The 26979-nt window shown below is 52.1% G+C and overlaps 1 protein-coding gene and 1 long non-coding RNA gene across 9 annotated transcripts in view; one reads left to right on the top strand and one right to left on the bottom strand.

Moving 5' to 3' along the window:
- PTPN5 (protein tyrosine phosphatase non-receptor type 5) overlaps positions 1 to 26979 on the bottom strand; it is a 56348-nt gene that overhangs the window by 21252 nt on the left and 8117 nt on the right. For 4 of the 8 annotated variants that reach the window (XM_072793809.1, XM_072793808.1, XM_072793807.1 and 1 more), the window contains 2 exons: positions 17821 to 17910; positions 12112 to 12188 (listed from right to left, as the gene is read on the bottom strand). In XM_072793809.1, coding sequence (XP_072649910.1) covers positions 12112 to 12188; positions 17821 to 17840 — 97 coding nt within the window. In that variant the 5' untranslated portion in view covers positions 17841 to 17910. Of the gene's footprint in view, positions 1 to 12111; positions 12189 to 14937; positions 15031 to 17820; positions 17911 to 26979 lie in introns of those variants that run through there. The other 4 variants (XM_072793805.1, XM_072793806.1, XM_072793810.1 and 1 more) reach the window with 3 other exon arrangements.
- LOC140614685 (uncharacterized) lies at positions 15406 to 26607 on the top strand. The gene is made up of 3 exons (XR_012015481.1): positions 15406 to 15575; positions 16356 to 16772; positions 26136 to 26607. It is a non-coding gene; the product is annotated as an uncharacterized lncRNA (long non-coding RNA).

Raw genomic sequence — 26979 nt, 5'->3', positions numbered from 1 at the left:
CTTGACACTAGGTTCGAAAAGTCCATCTAGCATCTGCAGTTTCTCTCTGGATGCTTGCTCTGGAAATCTTCGGCAGTCATTTAAGAAACTCCAGCTGCCCTGAGGCCGCCTTGTGGACAGAGACGGCAAGAGGGGAGAGAGTGGAGAGCGAGCGAGAATGAGAGTGAATGCATTAGACGTAGCAGGTGCTCAGGAAAATCTGAAAGGCTGAAAGGCAGCCGTCAACCCTGACATTCAGCACACAGGCCAATGCAGCGGGGGGCGGCGGCGGACCTGACCTCAGGCCCCACGGGACAACTGAACTATCACACGTGTGGGGCTTCTGTGATTAAGGATGATGTTCTGGGAGCTCACCTGTGCCAGGTGAGAAATTTGTGGGTCTACTCCCTCACAGAAGAGGGAGTGGATGGGTCTACTATGCTCCTTTCTGTCTGATGCAGAATTCTCCAGAACTTTTCTCAGTGATCTGCTTCAAGCTAGGGACTCTGGTTCTCTGACTGATGCAGAGTGTGACCCTGTGTGCGTGAGGCTTAGGCTACACAAGCTTGCTTCCTCCAAGTCACAGAATTCGATTTCTTTTTTTTTCTTAACCAGCCTAAGAGGCACGGTGCCATGCACCTTTGTGACTGCTTTACCCATACCCACTCATTCAGGCCTTGTAACCCCCGTGGGGGGCTAGTAAGGGGCCTGTTCCCTTTTACAGACTGGAAAACAGGAGCTTAGGAGGTTAAGTGACTTGCTCAAGGCCATCATGGCTCGTGGAAGGCACAGTGAGGCCCCAGACCCAGGCAGCTGGGCTCCAGCATCTGTCTTCCTCACCAGACCCTGTGCTGCCCACCCCTGCCTGGGTCTCCACGGCTTCCTCCTCTTGCCTGTCGGGGGGACTGAGCTTGGGAAAGAGCTTCAGCCCATTCTAGGACAGGGGGCGAGCCTGCAATGGAGGGCACAGGCCTTCTCCTATCACACCCCGGCATGGGGGCAGGGTAGGGGGCGCGCTCTGCTAAGGCCACGGTGGGCAGAGAAAAGCAGGATTGGGTTGAAGGTGAGAAGCAGCAGTCTGGGAACTCAGGTCTCCGACGTTCAGTCTGGAGAGGACGAGGCAGGGGTGGAGCGGGCAGGGGGTGCTGGAGACAGCTGAGAGGCTAGGGGAGGGGGCATGGCGAGAGGCAAGAACGGAGCCAGGAGTGAATGCTCTCAGGAAGCAGACTGAAGTGACAAGAACTATCCCCAGCACCTGTCGCCTGTGTGCCATTCTGCAACTCTTCCTACCCACCGCTACCCACCCCAGGTGGCTTTGTCTGCAGGGAGGTAGCCTTTGGTAGTGGCTTGTGGCAGAAGTTTAAGAGCCACACAAACTTAGGTTTGAGGCCTGACTTTGCTGTGACCTTGGGTGAGTGACTTCATCTCTCCTCCAGACAACAGACATAATAAGACTCGTCTGCTGGATTTTGAGGATACCCTAAGGTAAAACATGCAAGGTGCTCAGTCTGCAGCCGGGCACATGTGAGCGCTCAATAACAGGGGCATCGTTTAGAGAGGAGGAGGAAGAGGGGAAGGGAGGGGTGCGGGGGGAGAGGGAGAGGCAGCAGGAAGGACTTCACCTTCATCTGCCAGGCGAGCCCCTCAGGAGGACAGTGGATGCCCTGACCCCACGTGGGCAGAGGCTGTGGGGCTGTAGGCTGGCAACTGGGGTTGGTGGATGGCGTGGGCATGGGCTGCATGCAGGTGGCAGGAGGCTGTCTCTGCCAGTTAATTAAATCCAGACTGCTAACAAGCTTTCAAGACAAAACACAACTCGAGTAATCTTTAGATGGGATATAATAAAATGGTTCTATGTGAAATTGCAAACAGCTTTGTTGCGGCAAACAATGGCTTTGTTCTTTGTGCCCCTCTGGAGTGGAGGCCCAGAGGTACAAGGGTGAAAAGGGTCAATGAAACTCTGAGGGTGTGGCCCCACTCCCTCCCAGCTGCCCACGCTGAGAACTAAAAGAACCGCCAGAGAGGCCCTGCGGGGAGGGGGAACCAGAGGTCCTAAGTGCTTGAGACTTCAGCACAGACTCATGGGGAGGAAGGGACGGACTGCAGGGAACGGTTGGTCTACCCGCTCATTTCGCAGATGAGGAAACTGAGGTTCAGACAGCAAGAGGCAGAACCAGGATGGGCACGTGTGTCTTTAACCCTCTAATTCAGTTCTCGCTCAGCATGCCAGCAAGGGAAGTCTCACAGGGGCTGCCAGTGGGCATCTGAAGGGCTGAGGCCAGAGGCCCCACGGCAGCAGAAGCCTGAGTCCTGGCTTGGGGTTCTCTGGTGGGCCCTGGTAAGTGCCCTCAGAAGTATAGGCAAGGCCAGGTGGTAGGAAGGGAGCCAGAGTGACCCGAGACTCCCCAGGACAGGAGCGCCCACAGATCCCAAGCTTCCAGAGGTTGCCATTTTGGGGTGACTCTCTGCAGCTGGGGAGGCTCATGATGTTGGTGAAGTGTCAAGAGGCCACGATGACAGTCCTAGCTCTGCCTCTAGCAAGCTGTGTGGCCTTGTGCTTCTCACTGCCTCCATGAGCCTCTGAGGCCTTCTGTAAATTTAGAGTGTGACCAGGGGTCTTTAAGGGTCCTTCCAGGGCCAAAGACACACCAACAACTGTGAGCCCCTGCTTTAATTTAATTCAGTGGGTTTCCCTTGTTCTCAGGACAAAGACCAAAGTCCTTGTCATGGGCAAAAAGAAAGGCTCCGTCTGTGTTATCTCCGCAGCCTCCTGGCACACCACCTCATTCCTAGTTCTCTCTCCTTCCACATCCTCTGCTGGAACCGGCCTGGGAAGCAGAAGTCCGGAAACCAGTGGTTCCGTTCCAAGAAATTCTCACACGGTCCCTAATGGGCCATGAAAGCCGACGCTCTGTGGTCAGGGTGGGAGAAGAGGGGGGAACTATACTTCAGGGGGAGCTGGGAGGCCGTGGCTGGGGACATGCTGTGGGGAGTACTATGCAGCCCTCAGGGGCAGAGGGGCAGAGTACATATGGCACCACACGAAGGATCTCAGAAAGAATCCTGAGTGGACAGAATGAGACCTAATACAACACCATGAACACACATTAAAAGTACATGCACACAGGGACACCTGGGTGGCTCAGTGGTTGAGCGTCTGCCTTTGGCTCAGGGCGTGATCCTGGAGTCCCGGGATCGAGTCCCGTATGGAGCTCCCTGCAGGGAGCCTGCTTCTCCCTCTGCCTGTGTCTCTGCCTCTCTCTGTGTGTCTCATGAATATATAAATAAAATCTTAAAAAAAAAAAGTACATGCACCCAAAATACCGCCACCCCTTCTGCAAGAGCACACAGAGACAAACAAACAACAAACACTAAGTCCCTCAGAACACATTATCTATGAAGAGGAGGATGGCAGTGGGAGAGAAAAGAGAAGGAATAAGTGAATAAAAGCAGAGAGGGGCCTCTTGTAGGCCACTGAGGATAACGAAGCCGTGCACCCAGGACTATGACTAACACCTGAATACCTACAACGATCATACCTACCCTGCTTCCCCCAAGGAGACATGAAACAAAACCACCAAGTTGTAAGTTGAGTCAAGTCCCAACAGGGAAAGAACAAGAGCCAAGAGAAGGCCTGTTATCTTGTCTGGGACCTGGAACTGGGAGAGCCGGAGGGAGGGACATGGCTCTTCTGGCTGCTTGGGAATCGACGCCCCCTTTAGGGGGCAAGGCTCATGGACTTGGCTGAAGCAGAGCCAACTGCCAAGGAGCCCCCTGCATCTCCTCTTTTCTGAGCAACTTCACCAACATGACACTTGAGTCATTTTGTTGGCTCTCTCCAGGGAGGGGAGATTCCAGGGTTTGGTGACTGTCTCCACAGATGCCCCCACAGGATTAACTAGCTCCAAGATCTCGTGGGTTGGGTCAGTCTGAGATTCTGGGCTTGCCAGGCTGAGCAACCCAACCTGGGGGGATGTGATTCACCCCAGAAGGCTCCCACTACCCCCAACTACCATTCTTGTCTGACAAGGATTGACTAATATTTTGGAGTGGCAAATTGTTTTTTAAACGATTTTGGAAAATACAAGGGGAAAAAAACCCTCATAAAACCATAAGGGAAACTCAAGTCATCCATAATCCTACCACGCTGAGAAAGGCACTGGTTTCCTCTTGACATATTTTCTGGTATTTTTTTCTTCCTTTGTGGGTGGATTTTTTCCCCCTCATAAATCATTCTGTATATAGACGTATCCTTAGAATATGTCTCTTTGGATTTCAAGGGTTCAACTTTTAAGGATTATGGCAGGCAGCCCCCAAGGTGCCCTAATGATCCCCCCATCCTGGTATTCACAGTGAGGTGTCAGACATGTAAGAAAAGCTTTCTCGAGACTTCTATCCATGCCCAGCACCAGGTGAGTGAGTGACCTCAGCTGAAGCCACAGGAACAGAATGATCACCCAGCTGAGACCTGTAGGACCCTCTGAATCATGAGCCAATAAAATGTTATTGTTTTAAAAGTCACTAAGTTTTAAGACTGTTTCTTAGGTAGCAAATAGATTAACCAAAAGAAGAGATTGGGACTTGAAGAAATGAGCTCAAGTGGAAGGATGAGATTTGTTTTTAAAGGCTGAAATATTCTTTTTAAAATGTTTTATTTATTTAGCTATTTTAAAGAGTTTTATTTGTTTTATTGTGTGTGTGTGTGAGAGAGAGAGAGAGAGAGAGAGAGAGAAAGAGGGCGAGAGGGAGCACGTGCACACATGAGTGGGGGGGGGGCAGAGGCAGAAGCAGACTCTGCTGAGCAGGGAGCCCGAGATGGGACTTGATCCCAGGACCATGGGATCATGACCTTCTGGCTGCTCAAGGGCTATGAAGGGTCCCTGATCAAGCTCACCTCAAGCCAAAGGCAGGAGCTTAACCAAGTAAGTCACCCAGGCACTCCCTGGGGGGCGGGTAGTGAGAGTTGTGGGAGGGACAGAGGCAGAGGAGAGTCCCAAGCAGACGCCATGCTGAGCGGGGCTCTATCCCATGATCCTGAGATCATGACCTCAGGTGAAATCAAGAGTCAGACACTTAACTGACTGAGCCACCCAGGTGCCCTGAGATGATGATGATGATGATGATGATGAGTTTTAAGGGGCTGGATGATTAGTCCCTCAGCCAGGCAAGGAGAAAGGAAACAGCCGCTGTCACTGCATATCTTAGGGATACCATGGATGTCCGTTTGTCTGAAAGACCTTGAGCATCAACCCGTGTGGAGGCAGATAGCCTTTCTTCCCATCGTGAAGAGTCTTTGGTCACATCACACATCCAGGCGGCTCCCTAGAATATCAGGACCACTTCTCTGCTGGTGAAGGAAAGTGGGTGGCTCGCTTCCCGCACAACCCTGGCCTCTTTCCTGCCTGACTCGTACGTAGACAACACTCTTGCAGTGTCTGTGCTGGTTCTGTGAGGTGCCAGGCCTGCGGTGGGGAGGCAAGGAAGACCCACAAAGCTATCCGACCACTCCACTGCTGAAGGACTGGCCGGGGCCCTTGGGAATATATGAAGGGTTTTCTGTTCACACTCCATATCCGGGAACAGTCCTCACCAGTGTTACTAACATTTGTGGAACACTGTGGAATTAGCACTTAGCATGCATCAACTCATTTAATCCTCACAAAAATCTCTGTAAAGATATTATTATGGTACCACCTCATTTTAGAGTGAAGCATATGGAACTCAGAGCGGTCAGATAACTTATCCGAGGTCACGCTGCTGATCAGCGGCAGAGCTGGGATTTGAACCCAGGTCTGTCGGTCTCCTCACAGCATGCCAAGACTTGACTAGATGGGTTCATCCCTCCGTATCTGCCCCTATCATCTGAGAAGAGTTAACCTCTACCATCGCTGATCAGTGGGGACCTGGGTTGGTACTTCTCAATACAACGGTATCATGATGGAATGCTCTCCAATTAGGGTTCTTAGCACATCCAAATGGTGTTTTGTTTTTCCTTCATTTCCACTCTGAAGACTCAAAACAAAGTCACTGTACCACAAGCCATAATAAACTCTCCTAAATGCATTAAAAGTTTTGAATGAAAACAGAACCCCAATTACACGAAGAAATAAAAGCCAACAGAACCTAAGCTGCTGAGTATTGACCAGCACCTACCATACAACTATATCCAGGCCCCTCTTCTCTATGTTTGTCTATCTGGGCTCCTGTACTTGCTCCCAGATCTGTCTGAACCAGTACTAGGTACCAAATCCAGACCAGGGTCTTTGTGAGAATAAGGGTTAGTAGATGGGGGGCAAAGTCCATTATGAGGTTAACCTATTCCTTAAAACGCTTTGGTAGCTGGTTCCTAAAGACATGAGCCAGAACCCTACTCATCTTTCAGGTCACGGTTTAAAGGCCATTTCTTCCAGGAAACCTCCCTGACCGCCCCCCCCCCCAACAAGATAAGGTTGCATTCATTAGTGGTGCACCCTTCCCTGGTGCTCTGTCCTTGAGAGCAGGAACCAGGGTCCATCTTGCTGTTCCCTGTATCACCAGTGCCTGGCACAGTCTTGACCACAGAATTTGGATGCTCAATAAAAGTTTGTCAAGTTGATAAAAGGGCTTTTCAGTTGGCTCCTGCTGGCTTGTGGCCCAAGACCTTGTCGGTGTCATGAAGGGACAGCTGGGAAAGCTGTGATGTGACCCTCTGTGATGGCCAGGGTTAGTCACCACGGGCTCAGGATAACAAAGATTTCCTCAATAATGCACCCCTTTGCTTTATAAAAGGCCACTTGGGATGGGCAATGAGACCTAGACCTTGTCCCCCTACAAAAGAGGGTCAGCTTGACACCCATGACTATTTAGAACCTAGGGCTGGGGAGAGGATATAACACTGGGACTTAGGTGGGAGTGAGTATGAGAGTCACCAAGAGGCCAGCTGCTTCTACCAAACGGGCAATGGCTTACTCAGGCCTACTCATAACCTTGCAAAGAATCTATCACGATGCACTTAAATTTCAGGTGGCAGTGACTATCCCGGCTCCAGCCAGCTGCTGGCTGCAGGATGCTGTGGGGGCACCCTTTTTCTAAGACCAGAGCTGTCCTTACACCCAGACTGAGCTCCTTCTGCTCCGGCCATGCCACTCCCTACAAGGCGAGGAGTCCACAGGGCCAGGAGGTATGCCTACGCTCCCCTTTCCAGGCCATGCTCTGGCTACCAGGGCTCCAGAGCTCCCTGCTCAAAGGTCCTGAAGCATGCATGGGTGCAGGTAAACCCTTCTGAGGGTGGACGTGACCTTCCACTTGGGTACCTTTAGATTTGAGGGATGGCCAAGAGGCAGCAACTGGGTGTGGGATGTGGACCAAGTTTGGATCCACAAACTGACGTGCCCACATGCATGCACACGAGGGCTCTTGCAGTGTAGGACTCAGCAAAGGGTGAGGCACCACACCAGGGACCTTATTTGCTGTCTGGCCTTGGTCCCCACACACGTTAGAAGTAGGCCAGCCCACAAGCCTGCCAGCTAGAGACAGTGTGAACAACACTCTGTGATGTCACACCACACGTAGCACCTACCATGGCCTTGTCTACCTCCTTCCTCTGACCTGTACCCCAGAGGAAACTGCTGGTTCCAGGCTAGGCCTGCAGTGGTGCTGGCTGGGGAAGGAGCGGGGGCCCCAGCACCGGCAGGGTTGCCTGGTTTCTTGCAAATATGAACACCTACACACAGAGGCGGGGGGAGTGTGAGTTTGAATGTATAAATGTGTTTGGGTGACTGTGAGCAAGAAAATGAGCAAGCAATGGGGAGTGAAAGAGAAGAAAAGGAGAGTGACCATGTGTAAAAGAGTGTGTGTCCAAGGAAGAATAAAAATGTGTGTGTGTGTGCACCGAGTGCCATGCATTGGGAGTGCAGCCGAGGGCCTGGGGAAAGAAAGGGTAGAGAATGGGAGGGAAGGAGTGTGTCCACTTGTCTGTGAAGTGTACGTGAGGAAGGGCCTGGCTGTGGAAGGGAAAGAGACCTAAAGCTGGAATGACCGAGCAGGCAAGTCGGCCTGGATGATGGCAGCATGAGGGGAAGAGATCCCGAGTGCACAAGAGGAAGGAGGCTCGCAGGTGCATGAGCTTCCAGTGGGTGTGCGCCCGTGGGGCTGCATGAGGCAGAGAGAGACGGGGCGTGTGCCTGGGGAGCGGCGTGTGGGTATGTACATGTGCATACATGGGCACGGGGCTGGGACAAGTGAGAACTAAGACGAGTGTGTGAGCACATGCGGGCACCTGTCCCGGGGCAGCTGGGGGCTGTCCGGGGGTGCTGGCGATGCCGGAGGAGGTTTTCCTCCAGAAATCTCAATCTGGGAGGACTACGTGACCTGCTTGGTGCTGGTTCAGGACCAGGTGACCGTGGCCTGGCATATTGGCCACGCTGCCCCTGCCTGGCAGTGTGGGAATGCGTGAGTCACTCAGGCAAGGCTAGCCCTCACTCCACCGCATCTCGCCCGGCGGGAAGACAGCTGGGGGCGGGGGGAGATTACTTGACGGCTGTATTTTTACACCATCATTATGCAATTGCTTGCAGTGTCCGTGGGCTCATTCTCAAGCTCTGCACCCGGATTCTCTCGGCCTTTATACCCCCACGTATCTCCACGTTGCTGCTCACATCAGTGGTCCGGGCTGATGAGCATTTATGGAAGTGTATTCCTTACCAGCTTTCAAGACCGCCTTATTTACGACGCCAAGACACCCCCAGTCCTTTCGCATCTCCCCCTTCTTGGCTTTAATTTTCTCCACGGCACTGACCACTATCTACCATCCTAAGCATTTTACTTATTTATTTTATTGTCTTTCTCTGAATAGTAAATGCCTATAGATCAAACTACCTATGTGCCAGAACTACTGTTCTGAGCTCTCCATTAACTCATGTGATCCTCCAACAACTCTATGTGGTAGTAAATAGTATTCTTGCTTATATTTTGTAAATGGGAGGCACAGAAAGGTTAAGTCGCTTGCCGTGATCACCGCACCGCCCCCCACCCCACAAGGGTAAATGGTAGAACTAAGCCCAGGTCCAGAGTCCCTGCTCCTGATCAATGCACAACACTGCCCTGTGAGGGTGGAAACTTTCTCAGCTTGGTTCGCTGTTGAATCTTCTGTGCTTACAAGAGTGCCCTGCCCTGGGAAGCAGCCAATGAACAGTCATTCTGTGAACGAAGACATGAGTGAACGAAGACTGGACGTGGAGGATGAAAGAGAGAGGCATTTGCCTCCACAGAACTCATGGTCCCGTGGAGGAAACAGACAAAACGTGATTACAAGATCACATCACGATGGCATCAGGGCTGTCTAGAGGGGCGTATAACTTGCCTAGCCCCTGGCAGGCAGGGCTTTCCAGAGGAAGGATGCAGATGTGGACAGTACAGTGACTGCCCATCACCTCCAGGCTCCTCCTTGGGGACAGACACGCCTTAGCTCTTCTTGCCTCAGTTTACACAGTGCCAAAAACCCGATGGCAGCTCCATGGTGACAATAGAGGTAGAATGGGGAAGTGGCCAGGAGCATGTGCTCTGGAAAGAGACGGCATAAAATGAATCCTCACTCTACCAAACACTAGCTAAGTGACCTTGGACGGACTCCCTCACTTCCCTGGGTCTCAGTCCTCTCACCTGTAAGAGGGGGACAGGAAATGATACTAACTTCTTAGGGCAACGGATGGGATTATGTGAGATGTATGTGAGAGAGTATGCAGGACAGTGCCTGGCACAAGGAAGGCAGTGTGCCAGGTCCACTGGAGATGACCAATGGTCCTCCTCCATACGAAGTTGGTTGCTGGCTTTCGGAGATGGTTGAAATTTCATGCATTATTCTTATTAATGTAGTTTCTCTCTGGTGGCTCCACCCCATTTTCCAGAAGCAGCTCAAAGGAGGGCAAGGACTACATCTAGTTTATTTACCACTATATTTCTAGCACCTAGTATAATACTCGACACATCACAGGTGCTCAAGAAGTATTTGTGGACTGAATGCTTGTGTGATTATATTTATTTAATTGAAAGGGAAATATTCATATCACTGTGAGGATAAATGCTCATATTGCTGTTGTTTCCATTTACAAATGAGGCCCAGCACGGGTAAGCGACCTGTCCATAAACACAGAGCGTGTACGCCAGACTCAAATGCCAAAGCTGGTTGCTCTTCTTTCCTTCACACCATGCTACTCTCTGGCCTCCTATACATCATGTCCTATTTTCTGTGGGTTTTTTTTCTAGCCGCTGGGCCATCCCCGGTCATAGAATCATCTCTGAATTCTATGACTCATATCTGAATCACGGAACGTTTAATAGTTGAAAGGGACTTTTGATGTCATCTCGACCTCCCACCCATTGTGGAAATTTCCTCTTACTGTCTATCCAGACAATATTTGTATGCCTCCGGTGATGGCACACTCATTTTCTTCCTCTTGAATTATCCAGTTCTACGAGTGGACCACTCTCAGACTCAGAAAGAAAGTTCTGGGGCACCTGGGTGGTTCAGTCAGTTAAGCAGCTGCCTTCGGCTGAGGTCATGATCCCGCAGTCCTGGCATGGAGCCCTGCATCACATCGGTCTCCGTGCTCAGTGGGGAGCCTGCTTCTCCCTCTCCCTCTGCTCCTCCTCCGGCTCTCTCCCTATCTCAAATAGATAAATACAATCTTGGGACGCCTGGGTGGCTCAGTGGTTGAGCATCTCCCTTTGGCTCAGGGCATGATCTTGGGGCCCTGGGATGGAGTCCCACATCGGGCTCCCTGCAGGGAGCATGCATCTCCCTCTGCCTGTGTCTCTGCTTCTCTCTGTGTGTGTCTTTCATGAATAAATGCATAAAATCTTAAAAAAAAAAAAAAAGCTAGTTCTGCATCCCTTGTGTCAACAGGCTTCTTTAATTTCTGTATATCGGATTTATGACAGCCTCTTAAGATACACACAACGAATCTGCTGCCCCCTTCACAGGACAGCCTTTTCTATATTCACAGACAGCTCTGGTGTCCCTTTGGAGAATTCTGTTCTTGAAGCTCGCTGTCTCGGGTCCCCACAGGCACCTGAAAGGTGACAGCCATCCTAGACCAGCTCAACAGGCCTTCCAAAGTGTTTTTGAGCAACGGTACCCCCTACTGGCTACGGCACAAACTGCACCAAAGGGCTCAGTCCTTACCTGGAGGCCTGAGAAGCTGCATCAGCAGCTGCGGCCCTGGTTACCCCTGGGAGTAAAATACCTACTTATTTTAAAGAGTCATCGCTTTAGAGTCATGCCTAGTTGTTTTCAGTGCCTGTCTTAAAGACCGGCACTGGTCTTTAAACCCCTGTAAGGTTCCTCGCCAATCACTAGGTTTCTGACAAGCTACAGGTTTGGGACTTCAAAGTCAACATTCAAAAGGCTGTTTTTGAACAGAAAGGATTGGAAGGAAAGGTGAAAATGAATATTGTGGCATGGGATTATGACAATTTTTTTCATTTGTCTTATTTTCTATTATTTCTATGATGGTTATTTATTGTAAAGAAAAAAAAACCACAAACGTTTATAAAAAGAAAACGAGTATTAAAAACTTCTATCCTTCTTTTCTTCTTCCTTCCATGACCTGGGTCCTCGATCTACAGCTGGGACATGCTGTCAGCCCATAGGCAAGAGTGCCAGGGTAATGTCTCTGCGGTGACGGCCAGCCACGCTCCCCACGGGCACCGTCAATCAGACTCAAGCGGCACAGTCTGACCCTCACAGCCGGGGGCTCCCTTTGGGGCTGAAAGTCAAGTACTTTCTCCACATCACCCACCCACCCTCGTGTCCCCTTGCCTTATCTCTTGGACTCTGCCCCACACACCGCTGGTCAGTAGTCATGGCCCACCAGCCCTGGACTCCCCATCACCCTGCTCTCCACCCTCCCGGCACACCCTCAGTGGCCTGCTCTTCCCTCCCAGGGAGCCCAGAGCAGCTTCAAATGACAACAGGTCAGAAAGACACCAGGGATTAGGAAAACAAATCCTCATTTAAATGAAGACCTCGTGAGCAGCTGAGTCACTCCTCCTGAGCAAGTTCACAGCTAAGCGGGCTCCACTCCAGCCCATGCCATCCGGGGCTCTCTCCATGCCCTGGGAGCTCGGGGGCCCCTGGGTGCTGGGCAGACTCACCCGGCAGCCTCTCACTGCAGCACATGTCCAGGATCCCTCCCTCGGAGTCATCGGCCGCGTGCTTCTCTCTCTCACTCCTGTAGTGGATGAAAAATGCCAGATGATGCCATGGAGCTGGGATCAAGGCAGAGCCCTGAACAAGGATAAAAAGGCTTCTTGCTTGCACTGGGCCCCCTTGAATAGCACCTCATTGGGGTTGGGGGGCCTGAGAAGGACCAACTTGCAGAAGGGTCAAGCTGCAGAGGCAAGAACAGATTCTGCAGGCGGTTTTTCATGCCCCATAATGAGCAGCAGTAGCCCTACAACCATCATCAGCACTGTGCCCTCTGCCATGGAGAGAGGGCTTACTGTGTGCAAAGCATTTACATGCTTTATTGCACTAAGTCTTCATTGTGACCCTGTGGATTAGGGATCAACCAACAGGCTCAGAGAAGTTAAGTAACTGGCCGAAGGTCACACAGCTCATTAGGGTGGAGCTGGATATGGAAGTACAGTCTAGGACTCCATGCGTACTCTCTCACTGACTGTTGTCTTGTCCGGCCTCCCAGTTCATGTGGATTTGAATCACAGAAGCAAGAAGAGGGGCCTGGGTCCCACAGAGGCTGTGCCCAGATCCTCAGGGGTTGCAAGTACCTTGTGCCCCAGGCAGTAGAAAGTGGTATGCAAAACTCTTCCCCAGAAATAGTTAGAAAAAGTATTTATATATATAATTTTTTTTTGCCTGCTCTAAATGTCGTTTCTTTCTGATATCAGAAAGCCCTCTTTCTAGCCCATCAGGGCACTTTCCAGGACTACACTGGGGCCTAGATTTTCTCCTTTACTCCGTAAACTGGAAAAAGGTTGCTGGAGCTCAGCTAGACCCCAGAAGTGTCTGCAGAGTAGATATACCCTGGGAGCAACTGTGCAGTTCACAGAGCTTCCTCAGGCTTTGGGAATGGCCTGACATGCAAACATGGGTTCCAGCGGAGCTCGGAGCTCGCTGCCCTTCACGTTCTGACCCCTGGCAGTAGCTGACGGATCAAGGGCTAGACACACCCACCAGGCTGGGTCCATCGCTTCCTCTCCCTTGCACTTTTCAAATGCATTCTGCGGCCTGTGGTTGCTGGCTCTGAATCATGGTAGCCTGATTGTGTCCTGGAGGGGAGGTCCAAAAACATCTGCCGCTGTGGGCGTGGGGGCTGCTTCATTCCTGCCCATCCAGGGTCTTGAGTCTGTCTATCAAAACCATGAGATGCCCCTAGATCCTTCCAATAAATTCCAACATTTTAGCTTAGGCCAGTGGGATCTGATTTCTGAAATTAGCAACTCAAACAAACTTGAGTACAGCACTGCCAGGATAATGCTTCCATGAAGTCCAAGAGGTCAGCTACCTCTCTGCCCGCTATTTCTGCAATCCTGTCTCTCAGACTGGTCCTGAGGCCCGTTTGAGGCCCTGCTGCAGATCTGAAACGATTACGGATAGACAGGCAGGGTTAAGGGGGCGACCCTTTTCACTCTGACATTTTCTGTTCTCAACTGGCATTGCATTATTTTATCTTTTCCTCACTCTGACTGGCAGGGCCTCTGAGAATCCCAATCCTTGGAGCGTAGCTCTCTTGCAGAGAGAAGGCTGCTATCTTCAAGGCCCTTTAAATGTCTCCTGGATCCCTCTACTTTTCTCCCTCTCCACCACCTACATCTTGGTCTATGCCAGCCTCTCTTGCCTAGATTACTTTGGCAGTCTCTTAACTGGTCTCTGGCAATTCACTCAGACTGGCCCCTAAAACATTCTTCATGTGGTTCCAATACATCTGGCTTCACAGGGTGTGCGGTTTACAACCTGCACAACTGGACGGCGCAGGCCTGAGCTAGAAACAATTGTTTCAAAACTCAACATTTATCATATAACCTCATTTAAAAAAATACTTAAGTGGCATCCTATTATACTTAGAACAAAGAAATGCCTTAACATGCTTTACTGGGTCTTGTAAGGCTGACTCCAGGATATCCCCCCAACCTTATTTCATATCCCCTTTCCCTTTGTCCTCTGACCTCCAGCTACACTGGACAGGCTCCTTCCTCCACAGTGTCTCTACATATGCTTTTCTCTCTGCCTAGAAAGCCCTCCAGATCTATTTCCTAGCACTTTTTACTCATGGCACTCGACACAGTTTGAAATTTCATTTTGATGTATGCCGTTGTTTAACGTTAGACGATAAGCTCCATTTCAGTTTTATTCGCCATTGTATCTTCAAAGCCTTGTATAGCGCCTGGCTCGTAGTAGGTGTTCAATAAATAAATAAACAAATACTCGTTGAATAAATGAATGTCGCCCTGATTTTCGGGAAAACAACATTAGGAGCCTGAAACATGGCCACTCTCTGAGCTGCCTCGTGGGCAGGTCTCTATGAAGCCACCTGGAACCCGCCTCTGCAGCTGCTGTCCAGAGCAGGCACAGAATCACACATCCGGAAGGCCCCTCATTTAGGTGAGGCGGCAAATGGGGCACCGAGTGGGGGGGTCTGACTTGCTCCAGGTACTATATTCAGCTGGTGGCCATGGGGACTGGGATCCTGAGCTTTTTCTGTCCTTATTGTAAAGAGCACCCTGGCTGGAGAGCAGCCCATGAGGGCTGGCTCCTGGCTGGGTGCAGAAAGGTAACCAAGGTATCTAGATACCTCTGGAAGGGGACCCGTGTGTGACTCACAGCTGCTTTCACACCTTAAGCCTCCCAGGCCCCAAGCCGTGTTCAGAATAGCTCAGCGCTGCATGTGTGCAGCGGACTCTATAAATAAGCTTCCTAGAAAATGACTAATTTCATAATCAGAAAAGCAGAAAGAGTAGCACCTCTCATCTGCAGAGGAAAATGGAGCAAGAGCCCGCTGCTCGGCTTTGTCGTTGAAGGGACTCCAGGCCACCTCAGCCCAAACCTGCATGGCGAGGCTGTTCAGGGAAGGGTTTTAATTAGATTTCCAAAGAGAAGAGATGGTCCGTTCGGGCTGGAGGGAGAAGCCCAGTCTCTGGACACTGCCCTCTCTCCTCCCGGCCAAGAGCAGAAATAGCTGCTTGCAGTGGATTACTGCAGGCTCCCTCTTTCTCCTGGATTTCTATGCACTGGGCGGCGGGAGCAGAACATGCAGCCACTTGGCTGGGCGGGCCCCCCACTGCTGTTCTTAGAACCAGAGAACCCCAGAGATAAAAGGACTCGGAGATCACCCAGCCTGTCCCTCCCTCATTGATGGGGAATATCTGGGCGGGGACAGAAGCTTCCCAAAGCCATTGCCTCATTCAACAAGCGTTCGCTGAGCACCGCCTGTGAGCAAGGCACCAGAGCTGTCCTAGGAATCCAATGACGAACAAGCCAGGCCCCTCCCTGCACAGCTGCCAGTCGTCTCAGGAAGACACACACGCAAACACCACTGCACCCACACCTGCTCTGATCGACGTATTCACGCCATACCTTGGGGAGCTCAGCTCAGATTGTGGTGAGAGGGCAGGGTGCAGGGTGGCAGGGGGAAGGATCTTCTGCAAGGGGAAGATAAGAGCTGCTTCTTAAAGGATGTTTCTAGATGGATGAGGGGTGACAAGGGAAAGAACCTCCTTCACGGTGCAGACAGCAAAAGCAATGCACAGAGGTCTGAGACGTATGGAACATTTGGTGCTGAAGGGGAGCAGGCTGGTGGGTGGGATGTGGAAATGACGGGGGCCGGGCCTCGACCAGAGGTGAATCAGCAAGAAGCAGGCCTCAGTGTCAGAAATCCTGCCTTCTTCCACTTGACCTTAGGGCTTGCCATGAACCGAGGTGCCACAGGCTCTCCACCCCTGGTCTGGGGAGGAGGGGAGACCTATACTAGGAGGGGGGCCAGTGGCACGTGTTTTGAGGAGCAGACGGTAGACCTGGCCGGTGGTATCTCATCTGGTCCTGAATTACTTTTTTTCCTAAATTGGGCTAAAATTCACATAAAATTCACTACTTTAGCCATTTTGAGACTGTACAATTCAGTGGCATTTAATATATTCACAACGTCATGCAACTGCCACCACTCTCTAGTTCCAGAGCATTTTCATCACCCCACAAGGAAACCTCCTACCCACGAGGGAGCCCCTGCTCATTCTCCCCTCCCCTAGCCTCTGGCAATCATTAATCTGCTTCCTGTCCCTGTGCGTTAGCCTGTTCTGGATATTTCATATAAACAGAATCATACACTACGTGGCCTTGGGTCTGGCTTCTTTCACTTAGCATAATGTTCTCTGGGTTCATCCAGGTTGGAGCACAGATCAGTACTTCATTCCTTTTTATGGCTGAATAACATTCGGCTGTGCGGATATACTACATTTTATTTCTCCATTCATCAAGCCATGGACATCTGGGTTGCTTCCACCTTCTGGCTATTATGAACAGTGCTGCTACGAACCAAACTTCTCCCTTAAACCCAGCTCCCAACATGCCTATGACTGGGTAATCTTGTCTCACCCTGGGCCCCTGAAGCTGCGTTCATAAAATAAGGCGGTCAGAACCTTCGCGGCCTGAACAACATCACTATCGCTCGTTCACGGGTGTGTGTGTGAAGGTGGCGTGTACCCCGCAGCTGTCCCACCATTGCTGGAAGCTGGAGACTGGATCTGGACCAGCCTGCCTCATCTTCCCGGAACTCATGGCTAGCAGGGGAGACACAGGGCAGGTACCTGCTGTGGGCTGGATGAGAGGCCCAGCAGAGGCCCGTCTGGGATGGGGGGGGAGCACATCACCTCTCCCTAGGGGATGGAATGGGAGATGGGTGGGTGCTGTCAAGAGATGATGCCAGCTTTGCCCAGGACTAGTGTAGAGAAATAGCTGATAGGTTTGGGGAGAGAGGCCGAGGGGCCTGCCCCCTGTTCCTGGGTAGGCCTTACTCCTGGGTGTTAGCCTGAGCCCCCAGCAACCTCCTGACCCAACCCCAGGCAGGCATGCCCTCTACCTTGGGATTCATGCTCCTGGGGCTCTGCGGCCCCCGAGACACCCCTCACTGTCGATGTCGAACTCCTATTGCCCTCCCAGAGTTCTGATCCCGCCAGACGTCGCTATTCCCTGAATCAAACCTGTATACTCCTACTTCTAGGCGTTTGTTCATGCTGTTACCTCAGCTTGAAGTTTCCTTTCTCCCTCCTGCCAAATTTTACCCATCCTCAACATTACCTCTTCCTTGGAGCACTCCCTGATCTTCTGGGGAGAACCAAGCTCTCCCATCTCGGGGCTCGCCCCTACTCCTGGCTCACTACGTCTCTCTGCCTTTGTGTTCTGCTGCTACAGTTAGCTGCTTATGCCCCTGCCTCCCCCTACCCCAGGTTTCCAATCACTTGAGAGCATCCCCACCCCCTCAGCCACCTCTACATCCCAGGTGTTCAGAACCCGAGCCTGCTGGGGTACATGTTAGAGAGGTCAAGTGGGAGGCAGGGGGAGGGTCTTAGGGTTAGTGGCTTTGGGGGCTCCGGGAGGACAGGCTCTAGCTAGGAGCTCCCCAGCCTGGAGAAGACGGCCAGACCACCACCAGAAAGAGGCCCATAATGCCACCTAGATTTTCAGCAGCGTGGTTAGCATGCAGGGGCCAAGGACATGCTGGTTTCATGGAAGACAAAGGATCACGCTGACTACCTCATGCAAATAAGTCCCGTGTCCCAGCGCATGCACAAGGAGAGGGCTTGCCCTCCTCAGTGGGGTGAGCTGCAGGGAAGCCCACGCACACCACTTACCTGGCTTCCTCATAATTCATTCCCAAGGTGTCTGGATGGGGAAAGGCGCCATCGGGGGCCAGGGCAGGAAGCTCTTCAGCAAAAAGCACACTAGAGATATGAATGGAGAGAGGCCAGCTTTAGAACACCCAGATGGAGGACTGAGGCAAGAGAGGCTGAGTGCCTTGCCTCACGTCACACAGCACGGGCAGCGGTTTTCAGGTAGTTAACAAAATCCAAACTCCTTTTGGGAGGTAACTCTTCTTTGGGTGCCCCGCTTGTCCGTTGCCACAGGGAGGGCCCAGGACCAGAGGTCTGTTACCTGTGGTTCTGTGTTAGACCTTTCTGCCTAAATGACTCAGAGCCAGTTTCTGTTGCTTGTTACCAGAGAACTCAGGCCGATGTGTGGGGAACAGACAGGCTCTGAGCCCTGAGCTCCCAACGCTTAGTTCACTGCTATTTCCATCCTGCCATGCTGCCTACCCTCCCTGCCCAGCTGTCCACTGTCCGGCCATCTGTCCCCACGTCTGAGCAGACTGCAAACTTGGGAGTGTTCTGGATCCCAAACACAGGGTCTGCGTGCTCTCTGCTTGGGATGTGCCCAGATAAATGATAAATTCTCCCTCCTGCTCTGTCGGTGGGAGACTGGGGCGTGGGTGTGGCAGTGACCCAAAGGAAGGGAAGGTGGAGGGATGCTGGAGAGGCCTCGCCTGCAGAGGGGTTCGGGCAACACCAGGTTCTCCATCTTCCGCGCGAGTCAGATCCAGGGGCTGGAATGTTCATTTGCTCAGCTAGTGTTCACTAAACAGCTCCTGTGTGCAGGCCACGGTGTGAAGTCTAGCTCACAGCCTACTGGGTCAGCAAAAGGCAGTGGTGACACATGTGGCTAGTCAGATGGAGAAGTGCGGGGGGCACCGGTGAGGCCCCGAATGAGGCAGAGAAGTCAGGAAAGTTTCCCAGGAAGGAATGGAGGATGTGCTGTGAAGAAGGAGCTGGGGTCAGCAGCCACAGGATGACAGACGGCCGAGTGGGGTGTTCCGGGCAGAAGGAGGGCCTGGAGTTAGGAGAAAGCAGGGCACATGCAAGAGATGGAAAGAAATTCAGTCTCACAAGGGGAGCGTGGGAAGGGAGCGTGACGTGGGGCAGGGGCTTTGATGGAGATGCTCATCTGTGCGGCTCTTCCTTCTCGTTCTCCATCTCTCTCCCCTCCCTCCCAAGGTGAGGCAGACCCTAATCCTTCCAACAGCCCTAGGAGGAACACACTCTTCTGTGTTTTCTAGATGGAGAGATGGAAACTCAAAGAAGTGAAGTGACCTGCCCCAGGTCACACAGCTAGAAATGCCAGCTCTGCTCCTCACTGCCCATGTTCCTAAGCTCTCCTCTCTTCTGGCTTTCCACCTTTGTTGAAAACAGTGTTCTGAAAGTGGGGAGCGAGTGAACATGCATGAATCAGCAGACTACAGCAGCTGTGCTGTGTATGTTCTTTAAAAAAAAATCCTCACTATGGGTCAATGAGGCTGCATCCCATTTTACAGATGAAGCAACTAAGGCTTGGGGGTGAAGTGACCCTGCCAGGTTCACGCAGAGGGCAAATTAGTGGAGGAGCCAGAGGGGGACTCTAGCGTGCCTGTCCTCCAGCCCAGGGCCCTAACGCGTGCTCTGTGTGCCCTCCCCAGGCCTAGAATGACTGGAAGTCCTGGCCTGGACTGTGGCCTCAGGTTGCTCCATAGGAAGAATCAGCCCAGAGAGTCCTCCTTGGCTGGGGTGGGGAGCCTATATGATTAGGCCTATGTGCTCCATTACTGGAGCAAGCAATGCACTCATGAAGGACCCAGCAGCCCTGGACTCTTGTCCAAGGCCACTGTGTGACTTGGGCCAGTCGTTTCCTCGGATCTGGGTCTCAGTGGCACCACCTGAGAACCAAGGGAATGGAACTTAATGACCTTTACGGGCCTTTCCTTCAGGTCAAGGCTCAACTTCAGGGCTGTCGAGGTGGATTTAATGAGGCGGGCGGTGGTGGAGCGGCAGGGAGCAAGCAGAGGGCGCCGCCCGCACCATGGAGCCGCTGGGCAAAGGCCACCTGACCGGCAAGTGTGTAGGGCCCATCTCACCCCAGCCAGTTCCCCACTGGGGCCATGTCCAGTTCTGGTGATGAGTGTTGCTGCGGATGGTCCTGTTTGTGTGGCGAGCCCAGGAAAGATCAACCGAAGAGCCGGATTTCAGAGTTCAAAGGTCCTCTGGTTTAACCCTGTTTTCCAACACTCTGAAACACTCATTCTGCTCCCTCTCCCAACACCTTCCAAGACCCAGGTACGGAGTTTAGTGTACGAGGAGAAGACTATCACAGACGTGAAGGCATGAGCACACGCCTTGTGAGGGTATTCAGTTAGATGCCCACCCTCACCTATAATTCCTTGGAACGTTCTTTCCCTTTCACCGGAAAAAAAGCCCCCTTTCTCCTTCCGGGCTTGGAAAACTCTTGACCACCTGTTTAAGATCCCATTCAAATGTTCAAATGTCACCTCTTCGGCAGAACCATCCCTGACTCCCTTAGGAAGAACTGGGTAGGGGATCCCTGGGTGGCTCAGCGGTTTAGCGCCTGCCTTCAGCCCAGGGCATGATCCTGGAGACCCAGGATCGAGTCCCACATCGGGCTCCCTGCATGGAGCCTGCTTCTCCCTCTGCCTGTGTCTCTGCCCCCTCCCCCTGTGTCTCCCATGAATAAATAAATAAAATCTTAAAAAAAAAAAAAAAGAAAGGAAAAACTGGGTACTCCCACTTCCTTTCCCACCTCTCTGTTCAGAAATGATCTATTGACGCCTGAATCCCCAATCCCCACGAGGCATCTGTACACAAACCTGTGGTTTAGAATCACGCCCCCCCCCCCAACTGAGGGCTTGCTGTGTGCTGGATACCATGCCAACCGCTGGGCAGGTACTACATCATTCATGTCTCACTACAGCCCTATCAACTAAACACAGTTATCACCCTCCTCCTACACATGCAGAGATTGGGATTTGGAGGGACTGAGTCATTGTTCAAGGTCACACAGTTGGTAAGTGGCAGAACCAGGCTTCAAACTCCGTTTGCCTCAACCCTAGGCCGGGGCTTTATTTAAACCACTGAGTGTACAGCTCCTGACACGGACCTTCCTGCTCCCCACGTGGCCGCTCTAGCTGACACCTGGCAGATATATTCAAGACACATTTCTTGAAAAGATCAATGAAGAGCAGACTAGAGATGGAATATGAATAGGTGGCTCATTAAAAACCATAAAGCACAGGCTTTGGGATTGGGGTGCCGAGTAGGAACTAAGGATCCCCCAGTGGTTGTCCAATCTTGCACAAGATACTTGAATTCTCGGTGCCCAGTTTCCTTACCTGTGAAATGGGAATAGCCATCCACACTTCAGAGGATTCTTAAAGGTATTTTTTTTTTAAGATTTTATTTATTTATTCATGAGGGACACAGAGAGGGAGAGGGAGAGGCAAAGGGAGGAGCAGGCCCCATGCAGGATCACGCCCTGGGCCGAAGGCAGATGCTCAACTGCTGAGCCACTGGGGCTGCCCGGATTCTTAAAGGTATTAAGTGAGGGGTGCCTGGGTGGCTCAGTTAGTTAAGCATCTGCCTTTGGCTCAGATCACAATCCTGGGGTCCTGGGATCGAGTCCTGCATCGGGCTCCCTGCTCAGCGAGGAGTCTGCTTCTCTGTCTCCCTCTGCCGCTCCCCACTGCGTGTGCTCTCTTGCTCTCAAATAAAGTCTTTTTTTTTCAAAAAGGGTTTTAAGTGAATTTTGATCCTCATGTGAAGGTTTTTTTTTTTTTTTGTTTTTTGTTTTTAAGATTTTACTTATTCATGAGAGACACAGAGAGAGAGGAGGAGACACAGGCAGAGGGAGAAGCAGGCTGCCTGAGGGGAGCCCAATGTGGGACTCGATCCCGGGACCACAGGATCATGCTCTGAGCTGAAGGCAGACACTCAACTGCTGAGCCACACAGGTGCCCCCTCACATGAAGTTTTGACATGAGATACATGGAAAATGCTTAGAACAGGGGCCAGTAAGCTCCTAAAAATGTTAGCTGAAGGGGCACCTGGGTGGCTCAGTCCGCTAAGCATCTGACTTTGGCTCTGGGAATGGTCTCAGGGTCCTGGGATCGAGCCCTGCATCAGGATCCTTGCTTATCAGGGAGCCTGCTTCTCCCTCCCTCTCTGCCCCACCCCCTCTGCTCATGCCTGCACACTCTCTCTCAAGCAAAGTCTTAAAAAAATAAAACCCACCTAAAAATGTTAGCTGTCCTCATCTTGTACGTCAGGTGTTGCCTGTTTCTCAGTTAATATAGCCCTTCTTTCTCTCATATAAATGAGGCCCATAGAGACTCTAGAACGAGTCTTGTGATGTGCTAACAAATTAGTTCTCAGAAACAAAAAATAACTTTAAAAGCCCCGATTAGTGGCATTTGCTAGTTTTCACAGTGTAAACGGTCCCACGATGGCTGATTTCGAGCTAGGAATGTGAGGGGTCCGGCTGCCAGTCTTGAAGGAGATCAGGAGCTTCACTGCAACCCTCTGTGCCTCAGTTTTCTCATCCTTACAATCACATCGTGGGATGAGCAGACACACTGCTCCTCGAGGAACGCCTGGCACCGAGGATGCTATGGAAGAGGTAGCTCATACGGTGGTTGTTGGGAGTTGCAGCAGTCCTCGGTCTCCCTGCTCCTTGTCTGGCCCTGACACTGGCCCCATCCCAGCACCTGGCCTTTCGCCTGACACCTGGCAGGAACTCTGTCTTGGTCATTTGCCTTCTAGGACCGAGGCTCGGTCCACTCTTGCAGCTCTCCCCAACCCCCTGGGACCTAGAATTCTGACTCAGCCTGTGTTGGTCACACACCCTCCTGGATCACAAATGGTTTCATGCTGCTGGTGTCTATCTGCCTCTGGTTTCAGCCCTAGATGTCCTGATGCCAACCGCTGGCCTGGACTACCTGTCATCCACGATGGTCCTATTTGGCATCTACTCTGCTCTTCATGCTTATGAACCCACTTTTCACGTAGGGCTTGTATGCATGTACAGACAGGAGGGCTGGGGTTCAGAGCCAGGGTCGATCCCCACTCCAGGTAGGGAGGGCTCCAGCTTCAGCCACAGCCCACCATGAGGTCTAGTCCTTGGCCACAGTCCCCACCCTCTGCCTCTGATTTAACCCCTCAGGGCTTGGGTCTGGCCCAAGCACTGACAGCACAGGCTTGAGGACCCTGGCACTTTAGGATTTGGTGAAAGATTCAGACAAATGGAGTCCGATGCAGGGCCTGGGAGAGGCTACATTTGGAAACATTAGTTGGGTCTGAGGCTCCTTTACCAGGAGAGACAATAGAGCGTCAAATGGAATGGGAAAGGAAAAAAAAAAAAAAAAAAAAAAAAGACAGGACCAGGAGTCAAGGTTTAAAAGGGTCCAACCTCCTGTATGCAAATGTAGTATCAGCTGCATGCCTACTATGTGCTACATGCTTTCTAATACCTTATTTAATTGGACGCTTGCAGCAACCTTGGGAAAAAGACATCATGACCTCACTTTGTACAGGAGCTAATGGCACTCAGAGGGGTTAGACTCTGGCACGAGCACAGCTCAGGGTCACTCTAGTCCTGTTCAGGTGGCCCATGGAGAAGACAGAACAGTCTGGTCCTGGGCCAAGGATGGTTGGTCCTCTTAGTGCCTGGTGCTAGTACAGCTGGAAACCTGGGGGTCCAGGGCAGATTGTCAACCAAGGTCCTCAGTTATGGGTGCAATCCCTCAAGACATGACAGCTGAGCACTCTGAGGTCATATGCCTCAAGGCACCTGTGGCGCTCTGAAAAAAGGATGGATCTAGAGGCAGAGAGACCTGGTTGAAACCCTGCGCTTTTGCCATGGGGTCCCTGGCCAGGGTCTGGACCTCTCCGAACCTCAGTCTCTTCCTGGGAGTTGCAGGAACAGCAGAGCTGCCTGTGGCAGGGTTCTCTGGTAGAGGCTGTGGAAGTAACGGGAGTAAAGGAAGTACCAGGCAACCCGAGGCCGACATCCTCCTCCTCGTGACAGCTGACCTGGCTCAAAGCTCCGTTGCCTGCTCCCTCTAAGTCAACCTGGCAAGGAGATGCTCTTGCTCTTTGCACCAGGCAGTGCCATCAGCTACAAAAGTCTGTTTCCTTTTTCCTGGCGTTCCGTCAGGTGTTCCTGGAGTTAATGAGAACAGTGCAGGGCCTCCCCAGCAGAACAGACTCCTCTTCCCTCTGGAGAGCCCTGGGCTCTTCCCAGGTCCGCCTCATCAGACTCAGAGCCCTTGGGAAGGTGGGTCGAAGAACTGGAAACGTGACTTCAGGGAATTCCCCAAATCCTCCTCCAGCCTGAAAACTGCCCCAGTTTCCGGCCACGCTCATTTTTGATTCTCAGCCTTGGTCTCTCCTGCTCTCCTTCCTGCTAAGGCCTCCCTGTTCCTCTTTTCCGAGCCGTGGCCTCGGGCCCTTCCTCGGCACCATGCCTCCTCCAGGAAGCCTCTTCAGTGAATGAGCCCAGTGCATGCTGACTGCTCCTCTGGCTGAATTCTCCTCCTGGCATTTGACTTGTGATTCGGAGTCTGGCAACAGACTGCACTCCACCCTGGGCTGCTCCCCAGCTCTCCTGTTCATAACCTGGGCTCCGGGGATCCCTGGGTGGTTCAGCGGTTTGGCGCCTGCCTTTGGCCCAGGGCGCAATCCTGGAGACCCGGGATCGAGTCCTGCGTTGGGCTCCTGGCATGGAGCCTGATTCTCCCTCTGCCTGTGTCTCTGCCTCTCTCTCTCTCTATGTCTATCATAAAAAAACCAAAACAAAACAAAACAAAAAAACCTGGGCTCCTGTGAGCTGTCCCAGGCTGAGAGGGGGCAGAGGATGGGCCTCCTCCCATGGGGCCCACGACAGGGAGCCCAGTGCAGAGGGCTCCAGCATTCTCTGTGCATCAGCATTTTCCTGTACTCTCAGATTTGGAAAGATGGGAAGGAGTGACTATGTGGGAGAAAAAGAAGATAGAAGTGAGCAAAAAGAAATGAAAAGGAAGGGCAGCCATGTGAGACTCAGGACGAGGGTCACAAGAGGACAGATCCAGGCTACTGTGGATCATGCTTTAAGGGTCTCCATGAACTACCCCGATTATGCAACTCTCTGGCTTAACCGACTCCTCTTTGAAAACATTTGGAACTTGACCTCTTCCAGGCAGCCTTCCCTGATTGACTCAGATTTCTTTTCCCTGGCTCCCTGAGCTGCACTACTTTGTACTCATTGGTACCATTTCCCATGATGCTACGTCCTCTGGGGAAGGGCTGGAGGTCTCTGCCTCACTGGCGGTGGGTTTCACTCTACACTTACCACCTGTAGTCAGAGATTATCTCACGCAATCTTATCAGCTTCAGAGAGCAGGTGAGATTTATTTTGATGGTTGTTTTAAATCCAGTTTGCCTCCAAGACCTTAAATCCATTTTACTATGAGCTCTGTTGGGCCTAAGACCCAGGCTCTGCCCTCAGCCAGCATCCAGTTTAGTACATAGTCAGAAATGTGCTAAATGTCCCAACTATGGAGAGAGCCCAGGTGTCCATCGACAGATGAATGCCTAAAGACGTGGAGTGTGTGTGTGTGTGTGTGTGTGTGTGTACATATGAACATTACTTAGCCATCAAAAAAGATGAAATCTTACCACTTGCAACGAACGATGTGGACTGAACTAGAAGGTATTATGCTGAGCAAAATAAGTCAGTCAGAAAAGACAAATACCATATTGATCTCACTCACATGTGCAATTTAAGAAACAAAGCAGATGAACACAGGGGAAGGGAAGGAAAAATAAAATGAGATGAACACCGAAAGGGAGGCAAGCCACAGGAGACTCTGAGCTCTAGGAAACGAACTGAGGGTTGCTGGAGGGGAGTGGGGAGGGGGGGGGAGGGATGAGGTAGATGGGTGATGGGATGAGCACCGGGTGTTATGATCACTACATTCTACCTCTGAAACTATTAAAAAAAAAAAAAAAAGGAAGGAAGGAAAAGTGCTAAAGGTCAAGGGGGCTACCTAATGGGAGTGCCTAGGAGGGACAAGGGGAGGGTCTGGGAAGCATCTCCAGGAGAAGCAGGGGCTCGGCAGACAGCAGGGAGAACAGCCGGGCAGAGGACGGCGCTGGTGCAAAGGCCCGGAGAGATGAGAGCACAGGGGGAGTGGGAGGAAAGGACCCCCTGGAGCAGTTGGGGAGTGGGCAGGAGAGGGGACCCCCACATGGCAGCTGGCTCTGGGCAGCAGGCTAAGGCACCCTGACTTAACTGGGAGGCCGCTGTTTCTCAGCAGGATGACGGTGGCAGGTGTCGCCGCTCTGGCTGGCATTTAGGAATCTGTGTCGGCGAGGCTGGGGGTACACCAACGTGGAGGCTCCCCCAAACTGCCTGATGCCACAGAAGACCACATGCTCTGATGCCATTCCTACGAAGCTCAGGAACGGACAAAACATCCAGAATGACAGGACCAGGAACAACAGTCACCTCTAGGGGCAGGTTAATGACTGGACGGGAGAAAGAGGGAACGCCCGGGGGTGGTGGAGATGCACCCCATCTCAATCCTGGCAACGGGTCTGTAACTTGATTCCATCGTTAAAACTCACTGAATGCAACATTTAAGGTCTGTACCTCTCCCTGTTCATAGACTAGACCTTAAAAACGTGTGTGAGCGTCCTTGGTTGTTGCGACTAAAGGTGCTGCTGGCAATCTTTGAGGGATGGGGCCAGGGATGCTTCCACAAGGAAGAGCTCTCCCTCTCAGAGGCTAGGAGGGTACCTGCTGGGAAGCAGGAAGGTGGGCACAGGACCCCCATGGCCACTCCTGGGCTTTGTATTTGGTCACTTCCGGCTTGCTGTCCTGAAGCTGCTCAGGCCCAGGATGGGGGAGGCCCGCATGTGCCCCTAGGGCTGGAAGGGGCTGGAAGGAGGACAGCTGGGGTAGTCAGAGGCAGCTGAGATGAGAGGGAAAAGGAAATACCCCCTGCCTGGCCTCCCTGCCTCATGATAAGCACCCGGGATGATGAATGATCGTCCTCCTCTGGGATGGAGTCTCAGTGAGGTGGGGCGCCCTGGGGGATCAGAGTCACTGGCGGCAGGGCTGAAGGCTGCTCTGCTGCTGCTGCTCCAGAAAACCAT

This window comes from Canis lupus, chromosome 23 (assembly GCF_048164855.1).
Source record: "Canis lupus baileyi chromosome 23, mCanLup2.hap1, whole genome shotgun sequence".
Taxonomy (NCBI): Eukaryota; Metazoa; Chordata; class Mammalia; order Carnivora; family Canidae; genus Canis; species Canis lupus.
This window is presented reverse-complemented; position numbering and strand designations above follow the sequence as displayed.